This window comes from Erithacus rubecula (genome assembly GCF_903797595.1).
Source record: "Erithacus rubecula genome assembly, contig: SUPER_Z_unloc_3, whole genome shotgun sequence".
Taxonomy (NCBI): Eukaryota; Metazoa; Chordata; class Aves; order Passeriformes; family Muscicapidae; genus Erithacus; species Erithacus rubecula.
In genome coordinates this window covers 4,793,596-4,808,297 of record NW_027635944.1, presented here as the reverse complement: position 1 = coordinate 4,808,297, position 14,702 = coordinate 4,793,596, and the positions used below count along the sequence as shown (strand labels likewise).

Here is a 14,702-nt window from a genome sequence, read left to right as displayed (position 1 = left end):
AGTTGCTTAGACACTTGGAGTGAGGGATTCCTTCCAATCTGGGCCACCTTGGGTGGGCTGGGGGCAGCCCCAGGGCCTCTGGCAGTGCATGCAAGGGCCCTTTGTGACACGGTGCAGCACGGAACCAAAAGGGTGTCAAAGGACCCTTTGTGACGTGTGGGTGATATAAGAGCCAGCGGTCACACGGCCACACCACAGTGCTTGGAGCACGCGACGGGACAGGACGGGACAGAGCGGTGCCGTGAGGAGCCCCCACACAGCGCACTCGTTCCTACCTGACCCGGAGCTTTTCCCAGGCATTCCTCCAGCAGGTGACCTCGTGGAAAGACTGCGGGACTTGGTGGCCCGTGGCCTTCCCGAGGCTTTTCCTTTGCAGGAGCAGTCGCGGCCAGACCGTGGGACTTGCTGACCTGATTTGTTTATGAGGACTCTCCTGTCCCTGTAGCAGGAGCCCTCAAGACCAGAGTGCAGGACTTGCTGTCCTGCAGCCTTCCTGAGGCTTCTCTGTCGTGGGTGTCTTCAAGGCACAACTGTATGACTTGTTGCCTCACAGCTTTCTCATCTCTCTAAAAGGTGCCCTCTAGGCCAGACTCTGCCATGGCAGGAAGATTTCTCAACCTCTTCAAAGTGTTCAGGAGGAAAAAAAAGAAAGGCGCTGCAGTTTCCCCACCACAACAGCCTGAAGAGCCTCAAGAGCCAGTGCAGGATGGTGAGTGGCAGAGCTGGGCCACAGGGCTGATGGCTGCTGCCAACGTAGCTCCAATGTCATGCCATGCCATCCCATGCCATCCCATGCCATCCCATGCCATCCCATGCCATCCCATGCCATCCCATGCCATCCCATCCCATCCCATCCCATCCCATCCCATCCCATCCCATCCCATCCCATCCCATCCCATCCCATCCCATCCCATCTCATCCCATCCCTTGGGAACATGTCCATAGACAGGACAGAAGAGGGGCTGGGCAGACATCCCATAGTGCCCATGCTCCACCTTCTGGGGCATCCCAGGGTTGTCCCTGCCTGGGGAGAGCAGCACTGGGCTGTGTTCTCCCCTCAGCTCTGGCTGCTCTTGCTCTTTGCCAGGTGCAGCCACAGACCAGACACAAGAGCAGGACACTGCCCGTGGCCGCTTCCGCAGAGCGCTGAAGGTACCTGCAGCCATCCCCACCTGGGCTGGGCCTGCTGTCACTGCTCAGCCCAGCACAGCGCTTGAAGCACTCCATGGGACTTGCCTCTCTTCCCTGTCCTTTGTTCTCCTGCAGATGTTCCGGAAGTTTGTGCTTATTCGACGCGGAAAGACCAGCACAGCAACAGAGGACACAGCTGAGCCTGACTCCATGCTGACTGAGCTCCAGGCAGAGCCTGATGTCAGCCCAGATTTGCCTGGACACTCAGAAGACTCTCACACTGCAAGGAATGATGACAGGGAAAAGGCTAACATGGCAATGACTGAGGACATGGCCATGACAATTGGTGACATTGGAGAGAATCAGGGCATCACAAATACTGACACTACTCCCATTCTGAGACAGGAACTCATAGTGGACTATTTCAAAGACACTTGTGCTTCTTCTCAGCAGCACTTAAGCAGCCTGGGGCCAGGGCTCGAGGCCTCCCAGGATTGGGTGCCCACTCACACCATGATCACTGGGCCCCCTCAGTCTTTGAGGCCAGCACAGTGTGGCAAGGAGAGAAGCACTTCTTGGAGGAAGCTGGGGAGTTGCTCCCTTGGACAGCACTCCAAGTCTTCGCCATGCCTCCCCCAGGTACCAGCCATGGTGAAAAGCATTCACAGGAGCCTGATTTCCCATGCCATTGTGCATGTTAGGCTGCAAATTGATATTGTGAGGTTGGCTGAAGAACATCCTGCTGACATGGTGCTGACCCTCCTGCGCTGTGCCCCAACGTGTGACAGGTACAGGGCCCATGTGCCTTGAGAGCTCAGGGCATGGTACTATGAATGAGACCCCCCCTGACACAGAGCTCTGATCCCACAGAGCTGCTGCAATGATGTGGAAAACCATAGGCCCATCAAAGTCAACAGTGAGGAAGGTGCTGCCAACTCTGCTCTGTGTGATGGAGGATTGGCCCTTGCACAGAATGTGCACCTCGGATGGAGACAACAAAGATGTTTTTGCCCTGGCTGTGAGTTCTGGAACTCGCCTTTGCTCATCTGCAGGTCACCTCTCCATCCTCTCTGTGCCTCAGGCACTGGGCAGAAACCTGGACTAGGGACAGGCTCAGGGTGCACCAGGCCCGCTGCACCCCCTGCCTCTCCCCTCAGGCCCTGCCCCATGGACACCTCGGCACTGAGCGCTGCCTCGGGCGGCTTCTTTTGCAGGCAACTCTGGCACTCCGGGTGATTATCCAGGTGCCCAAGTGCCATGAGGCAATGGACATTTATGCCCCCCACCTCCTCATGGCTCTGCTAGTTCAAATTTTCAACAGCACCATGCATGGAACTGAGGAGGTAGACAGCTTTTGGACACAATGCCAGGCAGAACACAACCTTCAAACAAACCCCAGCAGGTCAGCCATCACAGTCCTTCTGTCTCTCCCACGCCCCCAGTGTTGCCCGATGCCCCAAACAGAACACAAACTAACAGAGTTAGTTTATGCGGTGCTTTATTCAGGGCCCGGGGAACCTGCGGACTAGCGTCCAAAGTCAGGATCCCACAGTTCCCTTTTTCCGTCAGGTTTTTATACCTTTTTACAAAGTGGTCTACGTGCAGAAATACACATTCTTCAAAACAATACAGATACATAAATCTTGCAGGTATCATTCCTAAAAGTTATAAATTCTGCATGCTTGTCTACTCAGAACTATAGGCTACCCCCCTTAATCCCCCTTGCATGTTTTCCCATCACCAGAACCCTTTATTTATTATTATACTTTAGCCTTATCTTGAAAGTTTCTAAATGTTCTATATGCTCTACTAATTCTTTTGACTATTGTTTCACAAGGTAGGTTCTCAGGGCCTGTCCGAAAACTGCAGTTTTCTAAGCCTTAGCTTGACTACTACTATATCTACATTAGTCCTTTTCCTCCTTATTTTGGTATCACCAGGGCAGGAGCCAGAGCTCACAGAATGACCTGGGTTTGCTCTGCACACAGGTTTGCAGTGCAGGCCATGAAGTCCCTGCTCTACCGACTGCGGTGTAACAATGTGGTGATGGCAATGGAGCGCAAGCGTGGCTGGGAAACGCTGCTCTGTGCTGACACCCAGCACTATGCCGTGGGTCTGCTGGCCAGGTGAGACCCCCATTTGCCCTCTGCCCTGACATTTGTGCTCTGTGCCCAGGGTGCCCCACACAGTGCCTGTGGTTGTAGGCCAGAGAGCCTTGTCACCGAGGGATGGCCAAGCAGACTAGAAAAGGCTAGGAGATGGGGCAGCCTCCAAAAGTGCCAACATTACCTCGAGGGATGGTGGGGAAAGACTGGATCCTTGTGAGTCACTCCTGGGAGAGTACTGCTTCCCCCCAGCTCAGGGCCTTGGTACCTTTTTCCCCCTGCTAGGGAGATGCGACACATCCTGATGCCCTTCTGTTACCGCATTGCATGCCACCTGCTCCAGGTTCTAGAGACGGAGGAGCCACGCTGGGACCTGCCCTTCCTGGCATTCCTTGTAGAGGTGAGACTGATGGCCAGCATTGCCTCGCTGAGCTGACTCCCAGTTCTCTGCCCTCTCGTAGCCAGAGCTGCCTGAGACGGTGCCCGTGGCCTGGGCTGCTGGCTGGGCCCAGCCCTGTGCGATTCTGGGCTCCTGCTGGCCAGGTCCCCTGTCACTGCCCTGTGCCTTTCAGGTCCTTGAGTGTTTAACTGAATACAGTGACAACATCCTTGAGATCATGTCACGATACCTGCAGAGCGAGTGCACGGAGAGGCGTCGCCTGGTGCTCAGGGGCCTTGTGGTGCTCAGCAAGGATCCCTTGATGGTGAGAAAGGGGGCAGCAGCTGAAGCTGTGCTGGGGAAAGCAGCCCCTCGAGCTGGCTGGGCTTCAGGAGCTGAGGCAGATGCTCCCATCTCTTCTGCCTCACCTCCCTGAGCTCTTCAGGACAGGCCTTTGGCCACTGGGCCCTGCAGTAGCAGAGTGGGGTTGCAGTGCCAGGGCAGTGTTGGCGCTGCAGCCGTTCATGGCTTCCCAGCACAGCCTTGTCTTCCACACAGGCCAAAAGAATGTGCAGCCTGTCTCAAAGCCTCCTGGAGCTGCTGGGTGATGCAGATGGAGAGTTGGTTGGCATGACCCTCTGCGTGTTCACGAATGTGCTCCAGAACAAAGATGTCCTGACATCCAGCACCACCTACCCAAAGCTGGCTGAAGCACTCTTGACGCTCTTTGAAAACGTAAGGCTCTGTGTCCCCAGCCATGGGCACTGGCTGCCCAGAAACATCTGCCCTATTGATTTTTGAACCTTTGCCCAAGTGAGTCTTGAGTAATTGGTCTTAAGATCTTAAACTCTTCCTACCCTCCAGGACAACAGTCATGTGCAGGTGCTCTCCCTTGAACTCTTCCTCAAGATGATGCAGTTGATAGAAGATGAGGGGGGAAAGCCACTAATGAAGATTTTGAGCCAGAGCCTACTCCCACTGTTCTTCCACTGTCATGAGGAGGAAGAGCACGTGGTAAAGGTGAGGTTTTGTGTGATGCTGGTGGATCTCTGGGAGGGGGCTCGGCTGCCTCCTGCCCTGGCACCACCAGGGCTGCAGCCTCCTCCAGGCCTGGGCACAGGGAAGTGACTCCTGTGCCCTGAACTGCGGTGCCATCTCCGCATCTCTGCTGCTCTCCAGGCATCTCGGGAAGCACTGCATTGTGCAGTCAGGTTCTTGAAGAAGACGGATCTCCAGCAGGCATTGGATACAGAGAAGCTGTGGAATTTCGCCGAGTGCCTGGTAAGGAGGGCCTGGAAGCGCCAGGCTCAGGCTGGAGAAGCCCCCTGAGCGCGGCGCTCACTGTGTGCGCTTGGCAGCTGTGGCCCTGCCCAGCGCTGCACGCAGGGGCCGCACGGGCTCTTCTCCAGGCTCCTGCGGCCCCGAGCCGGGTGCCCACGGAGCCCCGGCCCAGCGGGGCTGCGGGGAGTGGTGGCACCGCGGCTCCCGGGGCAGCAGCCGGCCCTGAGCCCCTGCAGAGCCCGGCCCAGCGGCTGCTGGCCGCGCCTCAGGGCTGTGTGGGCAGGGGAGGCCGGGGCTGGGCACGGGCAGCGCTGGGCAAAGGGGCAGAGCCCGCCCTGAGCCTTCCCTCCCGCCACTCTCCGCAGCTGGCAGAGGACAGGAGCCGAGTGGTTGAGCACGTGCACCAGGCCCTGCCGTACCTGCAGAGCCCACAGGAGCCCCTGCGAGAGGCGGCCATCAGGTTCCTGGGTGAGCCCGGTTCCCTCCCCTCGTCGCCGCAGCTCGGCCCCAGCCCCGGCTGCTGCCCCGGCAGCTTCTGCCATCTGGGCCCGATGCCGTGGAGCCCCGGCTGCCCTCGGGGCTGCTGCCGCCCTCTCTCAGCCGTGCCTTGGGCGGCAGCAAGCGGCAAGGGCCCGGGCTGAGCCCTGCCAGGCCATGAGGGCGAGTGGCCACAGGGCTGGCAGTGCTGCTGGCAGGGAGCTGTGCCGCTGGGCAGAGCCGTGACCAGGTCTGTGTTCCCAGGGATGGCCGGGCAGAGCCTGAGGGGGCAGCAGGAAGAGCTCCAGCTCATCTGTGAGGGTGAGTGAGGGCAGCGGGCTGGCAGTGGGGGCTGGCAGGAGGAGCTGCAGGCCCTGCCCCGGCTGCGGAGGGCTCTGCTCCCTGCGCGGACGGGGGGCGGTGTGGGCAGAGCACACAGAGATTTCTTGGGATGCAGTCCAGATTCGTGGCCTTCACCTCTCAGCTGATCCTGTTGGCAGCTCCTGTCTGCTGGACATAGCCGGAGTTGGGTGGGGCTTCCCTGGCGGAAGGGTCTCCTCAGTTTGCTACAGGTCCAGGCTCTTCCATGGGCCTCTTCTTTTTAGTTCCAGGCCTTGATGCCCCAAGAAACAATGCCAGCATGTCCTGGACTGACACTGAAATTCAACCCCAGTTTGCCAACAGAGCTGAAGAAGTAGGGTCATCATTTGGATTCAGGGAATCAGTGTCTCAAGAACACTGCCAGGAGACACTGAAGAGGACACCACATCCAAATATTGCTGGAGCTTCAGGCACAGCTGATGCTGGGCACACCTGAGCCCATGGGAGCTCACATGGCTTCAGCCCTTTCCCTGCTTGAGGATAGCTCTTTCGTTCTAGCTTTCAGACACAGCCCATCCCCCTTTTCTCCCTCCACTCTCCTTCCCTTTTGACAGCTCCATCTCACCAGCCCTCAGACCATGTCCATCCCCATTTTTCCTTTCACTCTTCCTCCTGTTAGACAGCTGCATCTCTCTAGCCCGCAGACCACACCCATTCCCTTTTCCCTCCCAGATTTTTTGCTTTCCATTAATAAACTGTTTGGCTTCCTCACTTTGACTGCATCTCTGTGGAGCTGAAGCAGTGCAAATCCTGAGCCCTGGAACACACTCTGTGCTGAATCTCCAGTTCCACAACACTCTGGAGTTGAAGGTCTAGTCCCCTGGAACTTCACTTGAATGCCATGGCTTTTCAGGTACCATGGAGAATGGCATAGCACCACTGGGTAAATTCCTTCAGGTCTCCCAGATGCATCTTATTTAGATCCTACGGACTTATGTACATTCGGGTTCCTCGGTGGGTCAGAAATCTGATCTTCTCTCGCAGTGGGAGGGACTTTGCTCCTCCAGTTCCTATCCTGCTCCTCATTGACTTGACAGGTTTGGGAAGAGAGAGATCATCGTTGAAGACTGAGGTAAAGGGGCTGGAAAGTACCTCAGCCTTCTCCTCATCAGATGTTACCAGTTTTCCAGCATTGTTTTTGGGGGAGACACACCTTTCTTTGACCTTCCTTTTCCAGTTAACACATCTGTAGAAAGCCCTTCCTGTTATTGTGCTCTTTGCCAGGATCAGTTTCAGCTTTGCCTCAGCCTTCCTTTTCCCATCCTTAAACGTCTCTATATCCTATGTATCTCTATATTCTTCCCAGGTCACGTGTCCTTGCTTCAACTGCCTGAGCATTTCTTCTCCTCCCCTTTTAGTTTTACCAGCATGTCCAATTCAGCCTTGCCAGGCTCTTGTCTTCTTTGCCAAATGTCTTGCTCTTGGTGACTGTTATCACTTGCACTCTATTGAAGACTTGCTTGAAGATCTGCTGGCTCTGATCCGCCAGATCCCTGAAGGCAGTTTCCCAGGGCATCCTCTCTATTACTGCCTTGAAGAGATGGAAGTTTGCTTTCCTGAAGTTGAGTCTAACTTTAGTCCTTAACTGTCCTACATGTCTGAGAACTGCAAACTCCACAAGTGCATGTCACTGCAGCCCAGGCTGCCTCCAATCCTGGTGTCTCCAAGTAGTTTGCTTGTGTTGGTGACTAACAGATCCACTGACAGAACTGTCTGTTATCTGGGACAAAAAGTTACCCTCCATGCATTCCAGGAGTCTCCTGGATTCTCTATTCTTGGCTGTATTACTTCCCCAGTAGATGTTAGAGTAGCTGAAGTCCCCTAGCAGGACATTGTGAACACAATGCCTCCAGACAAAGCCTGGAGCAGGAAGACTTTCTCAATATGCTTCCCTTCATCAGGCAGCCTGTAGTAGACACCAGCTATAAGTCAGTCTCTGATACTTACCCAGAGACTTTCAACTTGCTGTGTAATAGTGATGTGTTGCAGGAAGTATCCAGGAGTAAGCACAAATTCTACCAAAATCTCAAAATTTTCAGCATCAAATAAAAGATGGTTGATTTCAAATTTTTTTAATTCTACATCAAAATTGATACAGCTTGTCATCTTAACTTTTTTTAAGTACTCAGCACAGTTTATATGCTGGTGAACAATGGGAATAAAAGTAGCACTTTTAGATGAAGAAAATGTGGGAGCTAAGTTTGCTCTTTTCAAAAAAACAACAGTCAAACAAAAATATGTGCTACATGTTACTTTGAGTAGGTAATACAAACAAAGGAATGATAATAAAGATCATGTGAACAAAAGATGTACAAGATCTTGAGTGGGCAAAGAACTAGAAGCAAGAATGGCTGAATGGCCAGCAGAAAAGAAGGCAGCTTGAATGATCTGTAAATCCAAAAACATCCCTAGAAGCAGATACAACATTCTGTTATCAGCAGAGTAGCACAACTTTAAAAGCCTGCTATAGAAAACAGTACTTTTGTCCCATGTATTACAGTTTGAGACAAAATAAATTCCAGGTCATTGTCCAGAACTACCAAAACTCAGAAACATTTCTGAGTTTAATCTGCAGCAGAACATCAGCAACACATGGTTAAAATCATAACAAATCAGTAACATAAAACTCAGTGAAAAAAGATCCCAGCTGAACAGAGGATTCTAGGCATCTGCACACGGTGCCTAGAGAGCAGCTCAGGCAGTGAAATAAGTAGTGAATCTCATCAATGCAGAGATGATGTAAGAGATTATGTAAGTTATAAACCCAAATGTCTTTTTATTTAGATAAAACAGAGTGATCTTTGCCCTCAGATAGTTCCATGAGTAGAGACACAGCTAGACATTGAGGGAAGGAGAGATGTAGTAATGGATAAGTGATTAACCTTTAAATCTTATTGCAAGAAAGGCATCAGCATTGTTCAAAACAAAAATAAAGAGCCATATTTAGAAAATGAGGAGTTCTAAACTTCATGCCATAATTGAGTCATCCTTTTGAGGGTCAATTTATCTACACTTTGATGTCAGTTTTTCTTTTGATATACACTACTGTCATTTAACAAGCAGGTCAAACGATTTTAGTATAGCACTTCTAGATCTGACAAAAAAAGAAAGGGGTGAGTACGAAAAGGGACAGACTGTGTTTCATTCCAGCTGTTTAGCAAGAATACCACCTAGTTTGTTTATCTGGGTAGATACCCCCTGCGAAGATGAATAAAGAATTAGCTGCCATTTCAAATTCAAAATAAGCAGCTGTATAGGAAGAGTGACACAAATCAAGCAGAAGGTTGTGGAAGACTGCAGAGGGATTAATTTTTAGTTTATTAGAAGAGCATCTAGCATAACAATAGTCAACCTATAATCCAACAGGAACCAGGCATCTATGTTAATGCATTTCTTTGAGGCACAGAGTAGGATTAATTAAGAAGTTCCATTTCAAAGATTTAACATGCAATTTCCAAACCACCTGGAAGGATCCTGAGACATCTCATCCATAAGCTTATTAATTTTTAGAGCTTAAGAGCAAATGTCAATATACCATTACAGGCTAATCATATCAATATGCAATTCACTTTAAATATAGTTTTGTGAGACTATTAATGGCTTATTAATGAAATATATATTAATGTATAAACAAAATGCAAATACATAAAATGTTTGCATTTTATATTTTGGATTTTTAAGAAACCCAAAATTAAAATTACAAAATTGATTTGTGTAGATTATGATACCTGATTCCAAAGTGATAATGACTCTTCAGAAATATAACCTACTCTTGAAGACTGCAAAATGGTATTTCTTATGATCCTATTAAATTTACATAATAAAGTCAGACTAACATTATCACAGTTATAAAAGCATTGACGGACTCATAGCACAGTGGATGGTGCAGTGGGAATATATTTGAAAGTAGTTGCCTGCAGCTTTGAGATGTATAAGTGTTTAATGCCACCTACTGACCAAATTGACAGGAGCATCTCTTTTTCTTTTTATGAAGGACATCATCATCCTATTGTAACACACACAGATCTTAGAAGGAAATTCACAAATGCTTCAGATAATAACCCTTAAAGTGAAAACTTCTAGAATCCACTTGCCAGCATAACCAAACTCCATATTCAATGTAGCCACTCTCAGAAAGGGCAGGGAATGAGCTGTGAAGGAAAGCAGGAAACATATTTCACCGTTGTAAAATTATTTTGAAGATAAAATAATTAATTGCAATGAGCTTTCATTTTTAAGTGCCATGAAAGTAAATAACTGTGGAAAGTCTACTAATGACAGCACTGTAAAGATATTCTCACAAGTTTGTCCACTCAGATGACAGATATGCACCTCAGGTCACTTCTGCAGACCAGTTTTCATAAATATCTTTTTACATGTTCTGTTAGCATTTTAAAGGTGGGCATATTGCTTCAGTGGTTTAAAATGTATGTCATGCTCTTTCTGCCAGACACAAAGCACAAATGCCTGCCTGCACTGCTGCTGTCTGAGTTCATATTCCGTAGTGTCACCAAAACCTGATGGTGCTGCCCTCCTATAGTGCACGCTGGCACATGCTGGAAGCACTGGGAGTACAGTCCTGACAATCAGCTGCCTGTAGTTAAGGGTCTGTCGTTTCTGTGGACAGAAATGTGTTCATGAATTGTGACACTCAGAATTGTAAACAGCCCCCCAAGAGTTCAATTAAAAACTCTCACCTAGTTTGAACGTGCTTTTGGCATCTAGCTCTCTTTCACTTTTCATCCTTAACCTAGCCTCCCAGAAAACAAAATAAAACAAAACAAAACCCACACATTAAAAGTAAATTATCTCATAGTCTAGCTAAAGGTGATAGAACAAATTTACTTGCCAGGAAAAAGAAGTTGCTTCTACTAATCATGCACAAAGAAAAAGCCTTACTTTTCCTACTACTTGAAAGCTTTAAGTTATACTAACTTTAATTAATTAACAAGTTTTAGCCCATTGCAAAAGATTGGCTTCCTCTTTTCATGTTTTTGTGATCTACAATGCCTGTTTTAGGGTGTCCTATGGTACTGTGTGAGGATTTGTAAAGTAGCTGTGGTATTCCTTTACTGTGGTTAGCTGTTTGATTGCTGTAATGGATTTTAGGTTTTTCTACTTTTTGATTACAAATGATTATCAGAAAAGTGACATCCTGACTACACACCTGGAATCGCAGGGTCATAGAATATCTCAGGTTGGAAGAGACCCATGAAGATCAATGAATTCAACTCCTTACTCCCTGTAAGGTGCCCTAAGGTTAAACTATAAATATACAAATTTATCTGAAAGATGAGGAGAAAACAGCAGTTCATATCTACAGTAGCAAGAGCCCTAGAAGCCTGCTTGACTGCATTAAATGAAAGCATCAGAAAACAGCTGAGCATCAAACACAATGACTCCTCTTTTATCTTTGAAGAAATCACTTGAAAGCCTGGCTTTATTTGAGATATTACATCTCTTTCAAGGTGTCTTAAATACTTGATATGAAAATTGACTTTTAACAAATTTTCAAAAGATGACAAAATCTTGCCATGTTAGGGATGTGCAGATTCTAAATGTTTATTGCAGAAATCAATTCTATAGAGTATACAATAGTAGCATAATACCATAATTTCCACAAGCTTTATGTAGCTCTCTGCTTCAATACTAAACTGTCAGGCTTTGTTTTACCTGTTAGCTCTCTAGACTGCATTTACAAAAATACTGGCAACACAGTAAAATAATTTTGATTCTTATTTACAATAAAACACAATTGATCAGATGTGTATATATGGTCTAATAGTTATTTTTTCAGCTATGGGCAATTAATAATGATTTATCTGCAACTTGAAAACTTGTGTCTCAGAAACTCTGGATGACTATATATCATCAGAGTCCTTCCAGCTCTTTCAGATAATCACTCTAATTTTATCTTTGCAATATCATTGCAAACATAGGGAAATTATGGAATTTACAGTTGGGAAAGTGAACTACAGAAAGATTGAAGATTACTCAAATGATGCAGTAAGACTCTCTCAGTCATCTTGTCTATTATCAACAACTTAGATTAATACCTATCTACACCTGCCTATACCTATTTAAATTTGAGGTATTACTCCTTCTAAGTCTTTGGGAGCACCTTCTTCTCCTCAGCTGAGCAAGACAAATATTACAAGAAGCTGTTGAGAAAACATCCCACTTCTTCCTCATTTCCCTGTCTTCTGTCATCTCAGCTGCATGGTACCACGACTTAATTTCTAAGTGACAAAAGGTGTAAAGCAGTAAAGCAGTGAGTGATACCCTGCCATTCAGTGAGTTAGGTCAGCCTGGTAAAGAATCAAGACTGGTGTCAGAGGAAGAAAACCAAAATCTTCCTTTCAGTTACATCAATTGCATGGGCAGCACATCTTTTTAAAGACAATTAGGCAGTGCCTGAGTGATTGTTGACTGTGACTGTGACTGTGACTGTGACTGTGACTGCACAATTGTGTACACACTAATTGTGTACACAATTAACCTACACAATTGCTGTGTAGGTTAAACTACACCAGGAGGAAGGATCAACGCTATAACTTCAGCTCAGAGCAATGAAAAAGACAATTTCTTTGAAAGAGCAAGTAGCTGTTTCACTCTAACAGAGCTGATGGTTCTGCTACACATCCCATCGGTGCAATTCCTAAACAAACCGTGAGCCATCTTCCTTTTTGAAGTAAGAACTGTCTAAAAAAGAAATTTTCCTCTTAAGAGAATGCTGAGGAGATATAGAACGAAACTACAACAGCTACTGATCTCATTTCAATATCTAAGTGAGATTTTTGTGCACAAAATACAATCTAAGGGCCTTAAAATATGAATCCAAAACAACACAAAAAACCAGCAAAGAAATATTACATGTACTTTGTGCCATGTTAACACTGTTTTAGAAATGCTCCCACAGTACAGATATATTGTTGTTTTAAAATCTACATGGAACATCCACATGGAAACTCCATGGAACAATCTAAGCTAAGACAGTAAAGTCAAATATAATTGCTTTTATTGGTATAGCTGGAAAAAAATACACTGATATTAATATTAAATCAGTTACATCTCTCCCAAAAGTCCATAGCTTACATTACACAGACATCCAAATGTTGCATGTCTGTGTCCTATTTCTAATATAAATAACAGCCTAGGTTTTCAAATAAGTATATTCTACTCTACCCAAACATATTCCCTGCTTTAACTATGCTTTTCTTGAAGTCTCTGTGTCAGTTATTCTGCAATATCCAAGAGTACCAAGAAAAACTCAAACTACCTTCATGTCATAGTGGAGGAAGAAAAAAGAAAAAAAGGTGCAGGAAAGAATGTCCTGCTTACAAGTAGAATAAACAGACTGTGATGATAGAAAATAACAGGGGCAGTAGAAAGCAGATCTACATTTGCTTTGCCTAGCACACATCCCAGCATGTATGCCAATTCTGTTTGCTGCTGTAGCAGAAGAATTTTAGGCATCTGCTCCAGGTTTTTAATCACTCATGTTGTTTCTGAGTGGATGAACCCTACCAAATAATATATGTACATGCAACTAATATGATAAAAGAACAGCATTGCCTAACAGCATCACTGGCAAAGTGACAGTATGAGGAAGATAAAGAGGAATCCAGTGGAAAACAAGAGCATTGGAAGTCAGGTGCAAGACAGGGTTCTTAGACTGTGGTTAGGGATCCATCTTGTCCAGCTTTTACTGCCAGGAGTACAAAACAGATGGTATTTAGGGCATATCCCCATTTACAGATCATCATCTGTGATTTTTAAAAAAAAATCCCTTGTGAACCTCTTGATGCTCTGTTTCTATAGTCTACTGAAGCAAAAATTCACTACCAGTTTTGTAGGACAAAAAAAGGGGACACTTTGTTTTTTTAAGTGCTCTTCTTACTGTTTCCTACTACTTTAAGGAGTGCTTCTGATTTTTGGACTTGGCAAAAATAGTGCTATCTACCATTTTCATGACTTTGTAAGTCTTGATTACATTGACCCTCATCTCTTTTCTCCAATAACTGCTTGACCAGCTCTTTCAATCTTAGCTTTCAGGCAATGGCTCCATTTTCCACATGACAGAACAGTAGCATCATGCCCTGTAAAGAAGAGCAGAACTCAGGTAAAAGCATCTAACAGTTTTAAAAATTCATAGTTTCACATTTCTGAAGAAGATTCGTTTCTGTTTAGGATAGACAGAAGAGATTATTTCAGAAAAACCAGTTGATTTAAATTTATAATTGGAGTATCTGTATTTCTTTTGCTGTGCTTAGTTACAGGGGAGATAGTACTCGTGTGGCTCAAGTTAACAATTCAGACTTATCTTTGCCCACTCAATTACTTGACCATTATATACAAAATGATATTTGCAATGTTGTTCCCTATTTCTTAAGCAGCAATTGTTAACAGAATCTACAGCTCCTTTTCTGAATGAATGGAGAATATATGTGTGTATGTGTGTGCACATACGTATATATGTACATATACATATATATATATACACAATGTCAGTGACTAACAATAGTCCAGAGAGATCTGGAATTATTACACTGTGAAAATTACTGTATTTTTATTTTTTACTCTGCATTGGTAACATTTGTCTTTTTTTTTTTTTTTTTTTTCCCTGAGCTATACTGCCTGTGTTTTTTTTCTTAGAAAGTCTACTTTTGACTTCTGTAAGGTTTTAGTCCCTTCAGTTTGGATGAAGTGTGATCCAGCCGCATCACTAAAGCTTAAAAACAACAGAGAAAAAATATTTTTCTTTTCTGTAATGTTTAGCGGACAATTAAGCATTTTGGGAAAATTATTTTATTAAAAATTTAAATATTATTACAAATTATTGCAACACCACATGAGGCTTAACTGGTTTTAAAATTGACTGTACTTTTAGTGGATGATTTACAACCTAGCTTCAATATATCATACAACGATTACACTGTCTTACCTTA

General features: G+C 46.1%; 2 protein-coding genes across 2 annotated transcripts; both read left to right on the top strand.

Moving 5' to 3' along the window:
* Positions 1-210: 210 nt before the first annotated feature.
* On the top strand, positions 211-3,686 carry LOC306814922 (uncharacterized protein). Its single transcript, XM_079331437.1, has 7 exons — positions 211-709; positions 1,088-1,152; positions 1,267-1,919; positions 2,002-2,149; positions 2,346-2,533; positions 3,120-3,257; positions 3,522-3,686. The coding sequence occupies exons 1-7, from the start codon at positions 598-600 to the stop codon at positions 3,670-3,672; spliced, it is 1,455 nt and encodes a 484-aa protein (XP_079187563.1). The 5' UTR covers positions 211-597; the 3' UTR covers positions 3,673-3,686.
* A 140-nt stretch (positions 3,687-3,826) lies between these two features.
* Positions 3,827-6,465, top strand: LOC306814904 (uncharacterized protein). The gene is made up of 7 exons (XM_079331399.1): positions 3,827-3,940; positions 4,174-4,350; positions 4,480-4,635; positions 4,795-4,896; positions 5,262-5,364; positions 5,638-5,694; positions 5,985-6,465. Exons 1-7 carry the CDS (start codon positions 3,854-3,856, stop codon positions 6,188-6,190), a joined length of 888 nt encoding a protein of 295 aa, XP_079187525.1. The 5' UTR covers positions 3,827-3,853; the 3' UTR covers positions 6,191-6,465.
* The last annotated feature ends 8,237 nt before the right edge of the window (positions 6,466-14,702 follow it).